This window comes from Cnephaeus nilssonii (assembly GCF_951640355.1).
Source record: "Cnephaeus nilssonii genome assembly, chromosome: 13".
NCBI classification, from domain to species: domain Eukaryota; kingdom Metazoa; phylum Chordata; class Mammalia; order Chiroptera; family Vespertilionidae; genus Cnephaeus; species Cnephaeus nilssonii.
In genome coordinates, this window is record NC_137084.1 from 32,473,518 (window position 1) to 32,492,278 (window position 18,761).

Consider the following 18,761-nt stretch of genomic DNA (forward strand, 5'->3'; position numbering starts at 1 on the left):
TGGGAAAAGGGGGTTTAGCAAGAGCAGAAGCAACTGGTGGGCTCATTAGCATCTCTGGTTTCCAACCCGTTGCTAATTGCTGCCTTATTTTCCAGTCACAGGAAGCCCTCACCACTTTGTTCCCAGGTGATGGGGGTCCCATCATCTTTCTACAGGACCCAGGCACTGAAACCTGGCCCACTTCACATGGACCTTGGTGACACACCCAGAACAAGGTGGGAGGGGGAGAAAGTGCGAAAGCAATGCTCTCAGGTGAGGTGTTGAGGGATCCGGCTGCCCTGACCTGCTCCCCACTCCTCAGGCTCTTCAGCATTCTACTGAGGCCAAAGCCAATCAGATCAGAATGATTGAAAATTGGAATACATCCTTTGGTAGGAATGGATTTTTACTTTTTGGATCATAATGAAATCTTTGTCTTCTCTTTACCATCCTAGTGAAAATAGCAACTGCCACCCTCCTCCCTTGGGTCTGTCTACCTTACCCCTTACCCCCTTTATCTTCCTCATGTCACTACCATCATCTGACCTTCTCTATCTCCTGTTCACTGTCTCCCACTGGAATTGAAGCCTCATGAAGGCAAGCAAACAGTTACACATTGGCCCAGCTGCACACACAAGCACACATATACACGCCCATGCAGTTGTGGAGACCTACATGTACAAATGCACTTGCCTCCACTTAGCCTTCACACAAACACAAAGGCCCGCAGTTCTGTATGGCCACATCACCCACACAACATGCACGCGCTGAAAACGCATACCGTTCTCCTGAATGATGTCCGAGGCGCACTGCTCCAGGACAGACATGTTTGCCAAGATTGTCACAATCTGGAAAAGAGGATTGAGAAGCTAAGAAAGTGGGCACACCTGAGCCAAAAGGTGCGCCCTACAAGCAGCTGAGCCAGGGGCTACAAAGCTTTCCTTTAGCCTGTGACTCCTTCCTGCACACCTGGCCCATACTTCCAGGGTATTTTCTTTTGGCCCCGGGGGCTCCTGCCACCCAGGTGTGCTTCTCCAGTGCCTGGATGCCTGTTCATCAGCACGTGACCCTGAGGTGGAACCCAGGACTCCACTGGAGAGAACAATGTCACCTGAGCCAAGAGCGGGTCCCATCATCTTTCTACGGGATCCTTCTGGTCCCAGACCCTGAAATGCAGACAGAACTGGCAAGTTCCTGGCTATCCCCTGCCCTGGATTAGGCTCACTCCATCCTAGCTCTTTGCCCTGATCCTGAACCCCACCTACTTTCAACTTGAAATCAACGGAGACTAAGGTCAAGTTAGAGAACATGAGTGGGATAGAAAGCAGCATTCCACCCCAAGTATCAGGTATTCTGGGGAATCTGATGAGAAAGGTCATGCTCAGCTACACTTTGCAGGTCTGGGCCTGCAGGCCTTGCTTGCTGGGCATCGCTGAGGGCCCTGCCTATAGTAAAGGGGTGCTGGCATCAGGTGGACCGTGAGCCGTGGTTACAACCTCGCGGGCTGGGCAGCCAACAGCCTCACCAATGTCCACCCCCGGCCTAGTCAAGGTTGCAGAGAGAACTCACAGCGCAAAACTGGATTAAGGAGTGCACCACCAAGGGACCCCTGCAGACCCCCAACCTGGACAGGGTGCCAAAATACCACTGGAAAATGTTCACCACCTGGCACCTTTTAACTCAGGTACCACCCACGACACCGCTCCTGACATAAACGGCAAAATGACTATCCAACCACGTCCATGCAAACAGACAACCCTTTCATGTGGTGGTTACAATAAGTAGTGACATAAAATGAGATAGGGTTTCTCACCGGTGCAGGCCTATCTCTGCTGAAAGGTTTCTCCAAAGCTTGGGGCGCAGTATAACTGCAGGTCGTGCCCCGCTCTCAGGTGGCAGCTGGCGGTCTCCTGAGGACCGTTTAGGCAGCTTAAAACCTGAAACTCGACTATTACTAGGTAGTAATGTGGCATTTGCCAAGAAAGAGTGTTAGCAAGATTTTAATTGGCTCAATATTGGCATATTACTCTGGATAACAAATGTATGTAACAAATCTCTTTTCAACAGAAAGTAAGTTTGCCATGTTAATAGAATATCTATCTCCCCACTTCCCCATTACACAGACATTGGTACTCATCTTATGGTGCTGTGGCCCCCGTGCCTACAGCCCTTCCAGCTCAGATCTGGGCAGGGGTGGGGCGAGGTAAGCATGACCAGGAGGGGTTGCAAGGGGAGAGACCGAAGAATCACCCAAGAGCTGATCCCAAGGCAAGTCTGCCCCACCAGACGTTTTGGGAAGCGGGTGACAAGCTCCTGTTTGCATTTTAGAAAGATAATGTGACCAAAGGAGAGTTAGTCCTTGGAAGCCCTTCCCTGCCCGCGCCCTCCCCCCCCCCCCTTTTAAGATAGTGTTTGTGGGCTAAGTGGAAGGAGTTTGAGGAAAAATATGGGTAGAAGATGTAGTTAAAAGTGGAAGGTTCCCCAGGAAGCACAGGGTGCGCAGTCTTCTGGGGAAGGAGACAAGGCTATTGGCTTTCTCTGAGCTGTCCGTAGTGGCTGAGAGCAGGACCCCTGCTCCGGCTACACAGTGGCCGCTACCCTCCAGCCACCACCAGCCTGGCCTCTCTGAATAGACCCATGTTTGACATACAGATCCAACAGGGAAGGGAGGGATGGAGGAACGGAGGAAATGAGGGAGCAAGGACAAAATTTTAAACAGAATAAGAAACCTTTGTCTGCAGCATCAGGTTCAACACATGGCAATTATTAGGTAGGTGTTTTAGATTGTGTTAATGAAAATTACTTCCTCTTTACAGAGCCTGTACCCCATGTGGTTTTCGAGGTGCAGATAACGTATTCAATTAAGCACAATTTGAATAAATGCCAATTAGGCCCTGCTTTGAGTCCCCCTTTTAAAACATCCTTACATGCATCGCCATGTAGAGGGGAAGGGGGATCCAGGTTTCTTTGCACAGTGGAGCCCAGGGCTGGGATTTTAGGCACAACTGGTTCACCTTGTTGTGTACCAAGTGGTGATGGTGTCAGGGGACAGAGTGCAGGAGCCAGGCAGGTAGTTTCCCCTGGCCCAGGCTACTTCCATCCTGTCTGGTGATTTTCAATTAAGTTCCATTCCCCCCGAGCAAAAAGGCACGGTTCCCTGTGTGGTTACTGGTGAACAGAGAGGACACCGGCCTCTGGGGCAGCCCTAGGCGAGAAGCTATGAAGTGTAGTGGCTGCGCAAAGGATCAGACTAGTTCCGAGTCTCGGCTCTGTCATCATTTTCCATGTGACCTTGGCCACATTTCTTAACCTTCTGTGCCTTCGTTAATGAAGGTGTATTAGATTTCTGTTGCTGCTATAACAATCTTATTGCACAGTGCTGGGGGTCAGAAGTCCTACGTGAGCCGAGTGGAGGGAACATCAGGGTATGGATGGAGGTGTGTTCCTTCTGGAGACTCTAGGAGAGAATCATGTCCTTGTCTTTTCTAGTTTCTAGAGGCTGCTGGCAGTACTTGGCTCTTGGTGCCACATCACTCTGACCTCTGGTCCCTCAATCACATCTCGGTCTCTGACTCCCATCCTCCTACCTCCTTCTTATAAGAACACTTGTGGCTACACTGGGCCCATATGGACAACCCAGAATAATACTCCTACATCAAAATCCTTAACCTTTTCACATCTGCAAATTCCCTTTGGACATGTAAGGAAGCTTGTTCACAGATTTGGGGATTCAGAGGTGGACATCTTTGGGGGGAGCAAAATAGTAACTCATTTAATGCTCATCACAGTCTTATTAATTATAATACTATGAGCTCTTGTGGTAGCATCCAGAACATTTGTTAAACAAAATGATGAGTATGACATGCCTGAGGGAAACAACCAGAAGGCACCCAGACTGTGAACAACTGTCAGGGAGCACTAACCAACACAATCCCCAGTGTTGGCACATGTTTTGTTGATGTGAGATATTCCCAAAGGGAGGCCAGGTCCCAGCTCAGGAGGAACCCTTCCCAGAAGAGAGCCCAACAAACTTGGCGCTTATTGCTTTCTGCCACATTTTGAAATCACTTTCCCTTTGGCATCCCAAAAACTGACTGACCACTTTAGGAAAATCGAGGTGAACAGCAAATTGAATCAAAAGGCAGGGGACCTCCCGTGTCACTGGCCCTGTGTGGCAAGAAGGAGGCTGGCAAAGCATTTTGATGTCAGCATGGATGTGGAGGAAGAGGTTTACTCTGTGCTGGCCCAGGGCAGATGCCCTGGGAACACTTGTCCACAGCCCATCCCAAGGCAGGAACCGGGCTTGTCTCACATCCTCACCAATGTCTGCCTGTGATCACACACGGTCTCTGCCTCTGTCCCTTTTGTGCGCTATGTGTAAACTAACCCTGAAGACCATACCACATAAAACCCTAGTGAGGGTTACCCAGGACACCCAAATAGAGGCAAGTGCTCTGGTCTAATAGAACTTACCACACAGAATATCTGACATACATTTAATAAGAAGTTACAATTGCTTCTATGCTGTGCAGTAATTAGGGCAAGAAGGCCAACAGTTCATATGACTGTAATTAGAATTGCTCTCTAATTGCTAGATGGAATATTTAGATTTCTGTTATCCCTGTGTTAGCTCTCTAAAAGCTTTATCAACCATGTCAACTGCAGCCTTGAGACCAGCCAGCAAAATCCCTTTCAGCCTCTAGCGAAAGCCCACTGCTCTCTCTGGCCTGCCTTCTTCCCTCCACACCACTTCTTCCACCAGAGATCTGAAAGAATCAAGACCAGGATTTGGTCTGAAGAATGAAGGGGTCTGAGAGAAGAAGGATGTAGTCTCTCTTTATATACTATGGCCACGCTTTTTAAAAAAATATATATGATCTTATTAATTTGAGAGAGAAGGGAAGAGGGAGGGAGAAAAAGAGAGAGAGAGACAAACAATCGATGTGAGAGTGTAACATTGATCAGCTGCCTCCTGCACGCCCCCTACTGGGGATCAAGCCTGCAATCCAGGCATGTGCCCTGACTGGGAATTGAGCCAGCAACCTTTTGGTACATGGGACAATGTTCAACCAACTGAGCCACACTGGCCAGGGCTGTGTCCACTCTTTTGCATGGCTTATAGTCTTTATCACACACCACAACTTGCATATTCCCAGACACAGATTGAAACAACACACACCACACATTGCCTTATACCACACTACACTCACCACCTCATTAACTACCTTTCCTGACCTACTTTCCTGCCTCAAAGCTGACCTTCCCTATCTCAGACCCGCCCCAATTCCTGGTTCTATCACAGACCCCTGCCCTGCTCGTGTTTGAGCATACACTTTGGTGCTAACCACTTTACAAGCATTATGCCATCTGGTCACAGGAGGGAGAAAACATTATCCCCATTACCCATATGAGGGAAGTGTGGCTTAGAGAGATCAAGCGGTTTGTCTAAGGTCACACAGCTAGGCAATGGCAGAGTTGGGATTTGAACTCAGGTCTGTCTGAACCCAAAGTCCATGCAGTTTCTACTATGTCACATGTGCATATGACAGGACTTTATAAACTATAAAGGTCTTTTTCAATGTGAGTCAACATTACAAACCCTAGTAACTGGCATTTCTAATAAAAGGACTCCTGATAATGGTATTCACAGTGAGGTCTCAGAAATGCTACAAAATCTTGACATTCTAAAATGCAAAGCAGACGATGCGTTTTCATGGGAAGTGTATACCAGCACCCTCCACCTCCATGAAAGCCACTAATTTCTGAAGGCCACACAAAGTCCTGCTCCGTGGAAGTCTCTGTTGTGGGTTAGATAACAGGGTCTCTCACCCACGGCTGTCACTGCCTGACAAGCAGGGCAGAGGTGAGTAAGCATGAGGCAGCCCCTCTCCCATTGCCCGTGGCACACCTGTAGCTGGATTCCCTGCCCAGCATGACCCCTAGGAAATACCTCCTGGGGATTAAAATTTGAGCCACACAGATGGTTTGTTAGCAGGGGGTTCTTCTGGATGTCTGACCACAATGGCTCCCCTAGATTAGCAGCAGGGGGAGGAAGAACCAGACACAATGCTGCCCTTACCCCATCCACACCCCAAGTGTGGGTCCAGGATAGGCCTGGCTGTCGAGGCTTCTGTTGGACAAATTAAGTGGACTCAGCTTGCTGAGATGATGGAGAGGTTCTCATCGAGATGTCCAAATGGAGGTGGACCAAGTACACATCCAAGACCAAGAGGCTCCGCACAGCATTGGCGTCATTGGCAGATGCATTACTGGAAACTTCACGGGCATTTAATCTCCTAAGTGTTTCAGGGGGCGGTGAGCACTTCAGAGTCTAATTCATCTTCTTTGTCTTCATTGCGCAGAGCTCTCTGGTCATCTTAATCCTCCCTCTGCCACAGGAAAGGGCCATTTGTTTCTTTAATGGATGCACTCTCACTAGCTAAGTGGCTGCTCTGACTCAGAGCAGAAAACTAAGCCACCCTGAGGATAGTGGGAGCCGTGCCTGGCTCAGACTTCAAGGGTGTGGGGAAAAGGGTGTGGAGAAGATGGGATTTGGGGGACAGGGTGGTTATGGAGTGAAGCAGAAAAACTCCTGACTCCAGATTCAGAAAGAGTTTCCATCTGCTAGAACTTGACCACATTCTCTCCCCACCCTGAACCCCCTCCTCCTTCATAATGCTCGTGCTGAAACAAGGGTCTCTGCACAGAGCTTGGAGATGTCTGAGCTGGAGGGGTCTTGCCCCTTTTACAGGTAAGAAAATCCCACTCCAGAGATGCCCCCACTCAGGGCTGTGTGCCACATTCAAAGGCTAATAGTAATAATAACATTGATATGAGCTTCCATTTATTTGATAGTTTCTTTGTGCCAAGAATTGTAGCAAGAGTTTATAATCATTCATTTATTGAATTCTTATTTCAAATTTCTGAAGTATCTCTTATTCAACCACATCCACAAATAAGAAAAGTGAGGCTAGAAGTAAAATATCTTACGTTATATGATTATCATAATAGAGGAGTTTTGAACCCAGGTCATCTGGCCCCCAAAATTCCTGTTCTTATTGTTTTACAACTAGATCTTTTATGAAATGACCAGAGTTGGCCACAAGAAGGAACTTGAAGGTGAAGGGACCTAATACTGTCAGGTAGATTACAGACCCAGAAACTGGAGGTATCTAGCTGAAGAAGAGAAAGTGCAAGGCACATCACACAGAGTGTGCCCTCCACCCCACTCCCCACAGCCAAGGGCTATGACTGCAATGTCCCTCTGTCTGTACTGTCACACCTTGTTTCTATGGGAAACTTGTCCAACTCTAAGAAGTGAGAGATTTGACTGGAAAGGACATCATGAACCATACCATACATGGCTTGGGAAGCCAAGTTGAGGACTTTGAATAATTCACGATCCATGCTCTTCCTTGGAGCATCAAGTTTAAAAATCTACATTATAAAAGGCCAGGGGCCGTCACAACCTTAACGACCAGACGGATGACCAGGAAGTGCATGGAGCACCTCTCAGTCCCTCCCCCGCGGCCTACAGGCTCCTATCACAGCAAGGCTGGTGGCCAGTGAGCGGGGCAGCAGGGGGTGGGCGGGGCAAGGCGGGCACGGCGAGCAATTGTGGATCAGACCCCGAGAGAGGCCCAGAGAGAGAGGCAGGGCCTGATCCGCAGCCATCATGGCTGCTGGTGAGGCCCAGAGAGAGGGAGAGGTAGGGCCTGATTAGCAGCTGCCAGGGAGGCTGTGGATCAGGCCCAGAGATAGGCCCAGAAAGAGAGGCAGGGCCTGATCCAAAGCCACCTTTGATGCTGACTGGCATAGAAACTGACCAATCAGAACCAAATCTGGGTGAACTGCAAGGAGCCAATGGCTGCCTAGAAGGCGGAGCTTTTGACACTGACTGGCATAGAAACTGATCAATCAGAATCTAATCTGGGTGAACTGTGAAGATAGAACCTAAAGTGGGGGCTGAGGAGGGATTTTAAGGACAACAGCTGTTTGGTGTAAGGTGTAAGAAAGCGGTTCAATTTTTTAATGACCGGTTTGGCAGTATAGTGGTGCATATGGCTGGCTATCAGTCCAGATATAGGGATTATGTATTTTTGTCTGCCTAGAGCATCTCCTTCTTCTGAAAAAGGCTCCCCCCTCCATTTAAGCAATCCTATCCTATATAATCTATCTATACTAATAAAAGGGTAATATACGAATTAGACCAGGTCGACCAGCCATCTTCCGAACATCCGACTTCCTTCCAGACAAAGCTATGGTGGTGGGGGCCGAGGCAGTTATGGGCAATCAGGCCAGCAGGGGAGGACAGTTGGGGGTGAGATCAGGCCAGCAGGGGGTTAGGGACAATCAGGCCAGCAGGGGAGGGCAGTTGAGGACGAGATCAGGCAGGCAGGCAGAGAGGTTAGGGGCAATCAGGCAGGCAGGCAGAGGGGTTACGGGTGATCAAGCAGGCAGGCAGAGTGGTTAGGGGCGACCAGACAGGCAGGTGAGTGATTAGGAGCCAGCAGTCCCAGATTGTGAGAGGGATGTCCGACTGCCAGTTTAGGCCCAATCCCACATGGATCGGGCCTAAACTGGCAGTCAGACATCTCCCCAGGAGTCCTCGATTGGAGAGGGTGCAGGTTGGGCTGAGGGAAACCCCCCATGCACAAATTTCGTGCACCAGGCCTCTGGTAATAATAATATTCATCATTTATTGAGGATTTAGAAGAGCTAAGCATTGTATCAGGTTCTTTACATGTATTATCTCACCCACCCTCACAATAACCCTGTGAGTTTGGCATTCATGTCCCAATTAATAGTGAGAAAATCAACACCCAAGAGGCTGTGACTTGTCCAAACCACCCAATGAATAAATTGCCAGGATCAACCTCAGTTTTTCTGACTCCACAGCTACACTGCCTCCACTTCATGTTTACAGCAGGTGAGAATCAAAGACCCAAATCTAAGTCAGGCCAGGAGGTAAATACTGGCAGTTGCTTGCCAACCCTATGATAGGGGGAAATCCTTTTTGAGCCTCAATACTCTTATCTATAAAATGGAGCAAATATTACCAGCCTCACAGAATTATTAGAACCCTCATATGAAAATGCTTATATATACTAGAAAATGCTCTCTGAATGTGAGTTTCTATGGTCAGTAATTCTAAGGATAAGGAAGAACTAACACAGTGCTGTCCTCCTTCTTCCTTTTTATGCCCTAAAGAAGCACTTAGAGAACTTCATCACGGGGCCAACTTTGGGCAGAGGCCTAAGAAATCCTGGGGAAATATAAACCTGGACCATGCCCCATGGGCTTGGGAGTGGGGCTGACATGAACTAACTAGAAAGGAATAAATACCATTAGAACAGTCACCACTGCATTGTGAGGTGTGGCCTCCAAAAGTGGGAGGGCATTCCAGAGACCTAGAGCCACCGGGAAGGCTTTGCAGGGTTGCTGGGTGGGAGCTGGAATAAGAATCTATGGCAGCTTTACTAGGTAATGAGGCTGAAAGACACAGGTGGGGATTGGAGGCTAAGATGCAGACAGGGATGAGCTGGGTTGGAGGTTGGGGATCATCTAACTTAGAGCTCAGGCACCTGATGGAATTTACAGAGACCGGAAACCCACTGGATCCACCGCCCCACACACCTTTTGGTAGGGAAATGGGAGGCTGAGTATGGCAGAGGTGAGACAGGTCAGAATAGCATAACCTCTGAACTCAAGGCCTTTTAAAATCCCCTCGCTCAATGTTTTCTAACATGTTTGAGAGTAAAATCCTTTTTTCCCCAAAAAAAAACTTTACATGGATCTCAATCTACAAAAACATTGAGATGGATACAAGAGCTGAGGCCCAGAATCCAGGTTCTGACCCAAGCAAACCCCTGTTTACATGGAAGCAGGGAAGGGACAAAACTCACTGCAGGGCACAATGTCAGATAGGCACCAATAAGAGCAGGACATGGACTTTTAGAGTAGGTCCAGGGACCTTCCCATGATGCTCTGCTTCCTAGAATGGACAGGTGTGAATGGAGACAGAGCAAGGCCCGTGGTGGTTGGGTTGAGAAAAGGGGTAGAGAGTGGGCTCGTGGAGATGCTCCAGGGGCAAGGAGGCATGATGAAAACATTTCCCTTTACCTTCCTCCAGGAGCAACTAGCAGGACTGACCGGGTGTTGCCAGGCCATGCTGTCCCCCCGCCCCCGCCCCGCCACCAGGGCTTAAGCCCTGACCCCCTGACCTGTCTTCATGGTGACAGGTGCTATGCCTGGTCCCTCCCCAGCTTCTCACCTGGTCCCGGGTATAAGGCGTGTCCACCCTCTGCTTGTCGCCGCAGGCTTCCAGGAGGACACGGATGGCATTCAGCTGCAGGAGCATCTCGCAGGCCATCGTGTCAAAGAAGGTGATGTTGGCCAGGGCCGCAGAGGCCAGCAGGAAGACTTCCCCGGACGAGGCCTCTTGGCACAGTTCTGGATGGCAAGGAGGGAGAAAATAGCTTCACTGAAAAGTGCTTTCACATCAGTGTTCTCATTTGGTTCTCACAATAGCTCTGGGGGAAAATCTGGGCAAGTGTTATCGCACCCACGTTACAGATAAGGAAAGTGTTACGAAGGAGGGAAATGTATCTGTATAAGTGGCACAGCTTGGATTTGAATCCTGGTATGTGACTCCTATTCACTTCTTTATCCACTATGTACCAGGCACTACTGGGGTCTTGGGATGACACAGTGAACAATATAGATCAGGTCTTTGCTCCTGTTAAGCTCACCTACTAGTAGTGGGCAGGAGAAAATGAGCTTTTAAAAAATTAATATAAATAATTGTAAATTCTAATAAATGTGAGAGAGAAAATAAACGAATGCTAAGACAGGAAAAAACTAAAAGCCCAATGAGGTGCATAAGGAAGGTCTCCTGAAGAATATGACAACTTAGCCCTTAAGGATAAAACGGGACAATCATGAGAATATTTGAGGGAAGAGTATGTTCTGGGCCAAAGGGACAGCATATACAAAGGTCCTGAGGCAGAAAACAGCTCCTAGTCCTACTGTTGTTGCATTTGCCTTGACAAAAAGGCTGAAGTTAAAACATAAAGATTCTACCTCTCCAGCTGCCATCAGCAGAGCTTCAGTGTTTCCTTTTGGTCACAGAATAAGTCCTACACTAAGACCCTGAATGTTGGGTTCTTTCTAATACTAGTGGTCATAACCCAGACCTAACCATCTATAATAGTAGATGGGTATGATGGTTCTCCAAGGCAGGGAAGACCTTCCCCAATCCCAGTATCCCATAACCACCTAACACATTCCCCCATGGACCCCACTGGACCGAGAATGGACTCCTCCCTTAGGAGAAGGCATGGGAAACTTTGTCCATGATGCTGCCCACCCATCCCAATGGATCTGACTTCTGACTCTCAGCTCCAACTTGACCATCAATCAAGATGCCTCCTGGGTCCAGGCCCTCTCCTGCTGATAACACCTCTATGAAAATACAGGAGGAGAAGCCACACTTTGGGGATATGGTCCCAGGAGAGAAACACAATTTCTAAGACAGACTGAACTATGTTTTATCTTGATCCCTAGTTCTTGCTTCCAGACAAAAAGTCTGTACTTCTAGGTTCTGATATTGAAACTGGCACCATCTGGCACATTCCAGGGCCTGGTCCCTTACTACAAATGGACAGAAAATAACATTAGTTCAACCTCCTGAAGTGTGCCTCACACTTTGCCATTAAATTCTCAGCACCCTTAAAGTAGAAAATGTTGCCTCCATTACAGCTGTAGAAGCTGAGACAGAGAAGCTAGCAGCAGCAGCCACCATTTATCTCGGTTGTTTACTTGTAGATGATGGAACTGAGGATTCAAATGCTAAGTGATTTTCCCAAAATAGTGGAAGTGAGGATTGTTGGTAACTGCTGAAACCTAAAATCAAAACTAGGGCTGCCTGACCCCAAAGTCCCCATTTTTCTGTACCCCAGGGTGCTTCTCCTCTCTCGGCCTCTTTGATTCATCCCATTGATGCTCCTGCAGATCTGGGTTTCAGTTCTATCAGGAGGCAATGTCTGCTTCTGGGCATCCCTGCTCCCCACAGCCCAGGTGTGACCACTACACAACCCGGAATCTTGACCTAACCACCCATGGTTGTGACGGTGGCTTAACCAAGGAGTCAAGAAGTTTATAATTCCCCTTTTCCAGTGACTCCCTATCCTCTGATTTTTGGGTAACCACTGAGGACAACCAACCCCTTCCACACCACCTGCCTACATATAGAGTTTAGGCGAGACCTTAGGACTCAGTGGCCCACTTTGCTTCGAGTTCTCTTCTAGGTCTAAATGCCCACCCTCATTTATATGCAATCACCATTGCTGCAGACACAGCAATGAACACAGCCGCCTAAGTGCCTTTTAATTTGGGTGCGCGTTTATTTGTGCACATTTTCTGTCTGAGTCACCTGGGATGTGTTAGGAAGATTAAATGGAGGATTCCAGTGACTCATTTATAAATGTTTCCAATGAATGGCAAGAAATTGGAGGGCTATTTCCCACCAAAGAACAGAGCCCTGGCGTCCTGCCCAGCAGATATATTCCATCTGCTGACGCTCAGGGCCGACTCCACAATACATCTTCATCAGAGTGCAGTACATAGGGAGACTCCTCTTCTCCAGGCAGAAATCCACCCCGGCCAAGGAAGTAGGGATGGACATGTGGCAATAGTGAAAGGTCATTCAGACTATATATGATTTTTTAATGATATTCTATCATTTATAAATAAGGAGATTTTCTATAAAACTTAGGATTTTTGTCTTATCTTTAAAAATAAGTCTTTCCTACATGGCAAAAATCAACTGGTGTTTATCAGTGACTGACCCCTTTAGTCACAGCTGTGGTTTTCAATTCAATGCAGGATTTAAATCACCTTTTCTTTTCTCCTTCCATCTGGTCTCTGCAACTCATTTCTGCTTCCTGCCTGGCTCTGGTGAGTGACTGAACATGAGACTCCCGGCAGACGTAAATCCTAACTCTGGTGTGTGGCCTTGAAGAAGTCCCTCAGCCTTCCTGGGCCTGGGTTTCTTCTCCTATAAAGTGGGCATTAAAGTTCATGATCTCTTGAATTCCCTCCAGCTAAGACTTTCAACAACTGGGCTTCTGCATTTTCCCAACCTTGAATAAATGTGCATGCTGGCAAACTGATTTCTCCCAGCCTGGCCTGTGGGTGCCCCTGCCCCAGTGAATGGAATCAGCCACAAAGTCAACTTAACTGATGCCTCCTCTGTACAAAGTAATTGTGTATCTTCAAACTGTAGAGCTAGAAGGACCCTTGGGGGGAATGGGTTTCAAACCCTTGCTTTCTATGTTAGGAAAATTGTCCTGTGAGCCTTGCAATGTGACAGGACCAGTGAGTGGCAGGATCTCACGCAGCACCTGCACTGTAGCTATTTGCAGAATGGATGAATGAAAAGGCAAAAATCCACACTCGAGTGCTCTGACTCCAAGTCCAGTGTTCTATGTCGCCCCTAAATGTGTGCTGTTCCAGATATTCCCAGCTCTGGTGCTAACCCTGCATTTTCTGATAAAATTAATTTTCATTCAGTTTCAATAACATATGGAACTAAAACAGTGACAGACAGGGAGATAGAAGCAAAAACACAGGTTATCACCAGCACTCTAAAGGAAAGAACGTGGTTTGCAAAACAAATTTCCTGAGGATTGTTATCCAGATGAGTTCTAGAATCTGCAGTTCTGCACAGGAAAGCTCGGGGGGGGCGGGGGGGATGTTCTAGATACTGGGCTCTGGTTCTCCTGCCAGGAGCACACTTGTCTGAACAGGGGAACCTGGAAGAGTCAATGCCTTGAGGCCCCATGACTGGAGAGCAATGGAGGGGCTGCAGGGAGTAGCATGGGGTGAACCGGTGCTCTCTGAGAGGCTGTTGTCCCCAGTCATTGCTGCTATATTTATTGGCTACAATCAACTGAGATTTCAGGAGCAAAGCCCATCAGGGTCTCTCTAGTCAAGTATCTGAACCTCAAAATTTGAGGCCCCCCTCTTCTCTGGGGTCAGTCCTGGTCTCTGATCTGAAAGGTCAATTAATCCCAATCTGACCTCCATTCAAGGAGCTTCCGGAAGGGCTGCATGCATTTTAACAGAAGACTCCACCACACAGCTGTGCCAAGCCTCACTGACGCTTCGGTGGTGACAATGATTATCCTTGCGGAAGGCATGTGGGGCCAGCTTGATCTTACTGTCCCTCCCTGAAGACGATGTGGCAAAGCCCCTCCCTCAGCGTCCCCGCCCCCAGGATGACTCACTGAGGAGAGCAGTCACTATCTCCTCCATGCTCTCCAGGAAGCTGCTGAGGTGCTGCGTGAAAGGCAGGTGTGGGGAAGTGACCTGGGCGACCACGGCCGCGGCCTCGGCCCGTGTGGCCTCTGAGTGGCTGTCGTCAGTCAGGATGTCGGCCAAGCACAGAACGCCATCCACCTGCAGATGGAGAGAGGACATCCTGTGCACCCGGGAGCACCACGGCTCGTGACCCTAATGAGACAGAGAACCAGGCCCTGCATGGCCCAGCCCTGGATCCAGCGACTCTGGAGGCCTATCCTTTGGCTCCAGCAGAAATCCTGGGCTTCATCGAGAGAAGGCAGCAAGCCAGGCATCCAGGGAGCAGGCCCTGGCCTTCCACCACAGCAAACTACCAGAGAAAAAAGCCACTTAGAGCTCTCACTTCCCAGAGCTCCCAACCTGGCGCCCTCTTGCATATGTTGTATGACTTGGCATAAGTCACTTCGTTTTTCTAAGGCTCTGTTTTCTCACCCACCCACAGGGTGTTGGGGGGTTAAGAAAATGAAGCAGGTGATGCTGGATCCTGAAGAGACGCTCGTCACATGTTGGCTCTCTCCTCCCTTCCTTGGGTTAGCAGCAGGCTGAGCTCAACATCTCTCCTTTCCCACCTTCTGCACCATCCTCTCCCACAGACAGCCCGGCTGCGTCCTGGAGGCCTCTCTCTCTCTCTCTGCCCAGCCACAGAGGAACAAACCTGGGCACGATGGGACGTGAATGTCAGATAAAGACTTCACTTCCCACCTGGTTGGTGTGGCTCAGTGGTTGAGCATCAACCTATGAACCACACCAGGAGGTCACAGTTCGATTCCTGGTCAGGGCACATGCCTGGGTTGTGGGCTCAATCCCCCAGTAAGGGGCATGCAGGAGGCAGCTGATCAATGATTCTCGCCCATCACTGATATTTCTATCCCTCTCTCCTTCTCCCTTCCTCTCTCTGAAATCAGTAAAAACATATTTGTTAAAAAAGAAAAAGAGTTCACTGCCAGTTCTGCCCCCGTCAGACCTGTTCTTGGCATCAGAATAATAGCTTCTGCTTATGGAATGTTCTATATGTTCCAGCTACCACTCGACGTGCAGTGCACATGCTTAGTACACTGATCCTTGCAATCACCCTCTGTGTTATTATTATCCCCATTTTACAGAGGAAGAAACTGAGACACAGAGGTTCACTGACTTGCCCCAGATCACAAACGTTGAAAGCAGTCGATTTGAGATTTGAACCCACAAGGTCCATAAGCCCATGGAAGAACCAGGACGTTATGCTGCCTTCTGAGAAGGGCCACCTGAGCACAGACCCTGTGCCTCCACCAAGGGGCAGCAGATGAGAATTTGGGGGGAGGAGGGGGACAGTAACTTGTCAAGGTTACTCAGCAGTGCCGCTGCCGCCCCTCAGACACCCCAGGACACCAGCCTGCCTGAGGCCCCTGCAGCTGAGAACCAAGGAGGCCCTCCCTGTTAGGAGCAGCGGGGTAGGGATGAGGCAGGGGAAGAACCAGGGAGAGGTGATTTGAGGAGATGCTCCTCACACCTGCCCGCAGGCCTGGGGCTCCTGTCCCTACACCCTGACTTCCTGCCACTCAACCCCAGCTCCCCGGAGGCCCACGTCTTGTTTGACTAATTACCACCAGGGAGTTCTGAGCCTCCCTTAAGTGGCTCCTGGGAGCTATGAGGTCCATTAGCTCTGAAAGCCTTGGCAATCTCAGACTCCAAAGAGACAAATGTGGAAACCAGGGCCCGGGGGAACTGTCCTCAATAAAACTCACCTGGGTGTGCTCAATAAAAGAGAACAAACAGCGACCCGGCTGCCCCGCCCGCAGGACTGAGTTCATGCCAGGTGTTGACTAACAGGCCCTGAGAGACCAGGCCTCATTTGGGCCTCGAAATAGGAAACAGCCCTATTACTGCCAACCCAAGAAACCTCTCAGGCCTGTCTGGCCTTCATCCCTTCCCTCCCTCCAGCACCATCCAAGGCTATAGTTAAGGGGTCTCCGATGAGGGGATGTGTCAATCATCCAGTTTCCCTAATCTCACCTGGGATGCTGATGGGAGTTACATCCCTGACCCAGCTGGGAATACAGGTCAGACCCCAAGCTAGTCCCCAACACGTGCTTGGAGATGGGCCAATTGGAAAACACCAGAGAGGCCAAGGAGTCGATGGTCCCCACGGGCCTGGCGCCACCCGGGGCCTGGAGGCCAGGCCAGCTCCCCAGCCCAGGATGCTGCTTGGCAAACCCACTGAGCACCGTGTCCCTGAGCGCGTATGGGTGCCAGCCCTCACGCTGGAGCAGAGGGGCCGAGGGGCATGGGGCATCATCCACAATAACCATTTGCAACATGACTTCCCGTGAGGAAGGGGCGGCCTCCCACAGGCCGCCCTGACTCCACGCCCACTGCCCAGCTGCGGGAGGTGGCCCTCCTCGTAACCCACAGCCCAGCACGCCTGCTGTCATCGCCGTGTTTCCCGCACGGACCAGTCCTGTTTCTCCAAGGTGTGGGCCAGCTGCACCACGGAGGGTTTCTTCAAAGCACATTCCGGGGCCCCACCCCGACTTACTCGACTGGACTCCGGGGAGACCCGGGATCTGCCTTTTAACAAGGTCTGCGGCGAACTGTGTGCGCCAGAAGCCCCGTGTAACGTGGCTCTGTCTGTCTGTCTGTCTGTCTGTCTGTCTGTCCCTGTTCCGCAGGGAGTTCTGCAAGCCTGCGGACCACAGCTTGTTCACTCGCGGCTGCTCCAGGCCAGGCACATAGCAGGCTCTCAGAAAATGGGGAATAAATTCAAGAGAGTAAAACTTGACGGAAGACCCGAGGACACACCTCAGACAAGCAAAGGTGGAGGAACCGCCATGCAGGTGGAGGGCCCGGCGGGGGCGACAGCCGCTGCAGGGAAGGGCAGCTCTGGAGAAGCAGGCCGCTCAGAAGCAGGGATTCTGCAGGTTACTGACCCTCACCCCACCCTGATGTAGATCCCGATCTCTTCCCTGCCTTAGGTTTCCCAGAGAAGAGCATCTGGTGTCCTGTCCAGGCAACTGACCACCACTGTCTCGCTTTCCTTCTGACTTGTTTTATATGCCTCAGACCATTTTTGTTCATTTGTTATTATGAAACATGTCGTCCCTTCCAAAGAGAGCATTTGCAAATTTATTAGGCATTACAAAATCCTATCGAATAACAGGGTGATATGCAAATGAACCATCACTCCATCACAAAGATGGTGGCGCCCATAGCCACAAGATGGCGCCCAGTCCTCTCAGCCCTACCAGAGTCCCCCAGTCCCGGGGCAGTGTGAGCAGCCTGGCGGAATGCTTGCTTTGTCGATGAGGCAAGCGTTCTGCGCCCGGCTGCAGATGGGCCTCTGGGCCACGGAGAGCCTCTGGGCAGCGGGGGTGGAGCGACCAGGCCCTGCAGAGAGCTACTGGTGCACAGATTCGTGCACAGGGCTACTAGTAATAACATAAACACCTATACTCTATGTATGTCTATGTGTCTAATATCTGGGAAATCTACTCTTAGGAATAAAATAACACCAGAATCCCCCTGGACACCATTCTTGATCTCATACCTCTGCTTCTCCCCCCTGAATTGTGTGCTTGCCTTTCCCATGTTTTCTTTAAAGATGTATTGCATGTGTATATTGTTTCGTTTACAAGGTTTTGAACTTGACATAAATGGGATCCTACTGTACGTAGAAATATGCTTTTTTCCTCAGTCAGCATTACGTTTGGGGAACTCCTTCCTGCTGCTGCATGTGGCTGAGGTCACTGCTGTGCGGTGTTTCATTGCGTAAATCATTTGCAATTGAATAGAGAATTCATTTCCGCATTCTCCAGTCAGAGGCCATTTGAGCCATTTCCCAGTTTTTGCTACAATGTACAATGCTGCCATAAATATTCTTCTAAGCGTCTTCTGCTACACACGGGCCAATTTCTCTGGTCGTCTCAGCCTACGAGTGGGATTACCAGCTCATAGAGTCTACACACCTTTCGTTTTACCGGTGTTGCTGAATTGCTTTGCAGAACAGCTGTAGCAATTTACAGTCCCACCAGCAAAGTATTAACTCATTTAACTCCATATTCCTGCCAACATTGGGTACTGTCGGGTTTTGAATGTTTGCCATTTGGGTGGGTGTGTAAAATGTTTATTCTAATATGCATGTCTCCACTTACTACAATGAAGCTAAGAGTCTTTTCATATGTTTTTGTTTTTGCTTTCCTTTGGTTTTTGACATCTGGGTTTCCTATGAAGTGTGTTTCGTGCGTTTTGCTCATTTTTCTATTTGGTGCGTCATCCTGTGGGTCTGTTTCTCAGGCCTTTGGCTCTGATGTTATTGACCTGCCACTTAGCCTGCGGCCAGCCAGCCACCACCCGCTCAAGTTGATCGTGTCCATCACCATCTCAGTGGCTCCATCTCATCACAACGGGTGGCCCTGAGGGGCCCCACACCACTGGGCTCTGGGCCC

The 18,761-nt window shown here is 49.6% G+C and overlaps 1 protein-coding gene across 3 annotated transcripts in view; it reads right to left on the reverse strand.

Annotated features, from left to right (window-relative positions):
* INSC (INSC spindle orientation adaptor protein) overlaps positions 1-18,761 on the reverse strand; it is a gene marked incomplete at its 5' end in the record, with an annotated part of 92,671 nt that overhangs the window by 10,495 nt on the left and 63,415 nt on the right. For all 3 annotated transcript variants that reach the window (XM_079789416.1, XM_079789415.1, XM_079789414.1), the window contains 3 exons: positions 761-827; positions 10,253-10,431; positions 14,268-14,439. In XM_079789416.1, the coding sequence (XP_079645542.1) occupies positions 761-827; positions 10,253-10,431; positions 14,268-14,439 (418 nt within the window). The remainder of the gene's footprint in view (positions 1-760; positions 828-10,252; positions 10,432-14,267; positions 14,440-18,761) is intronic.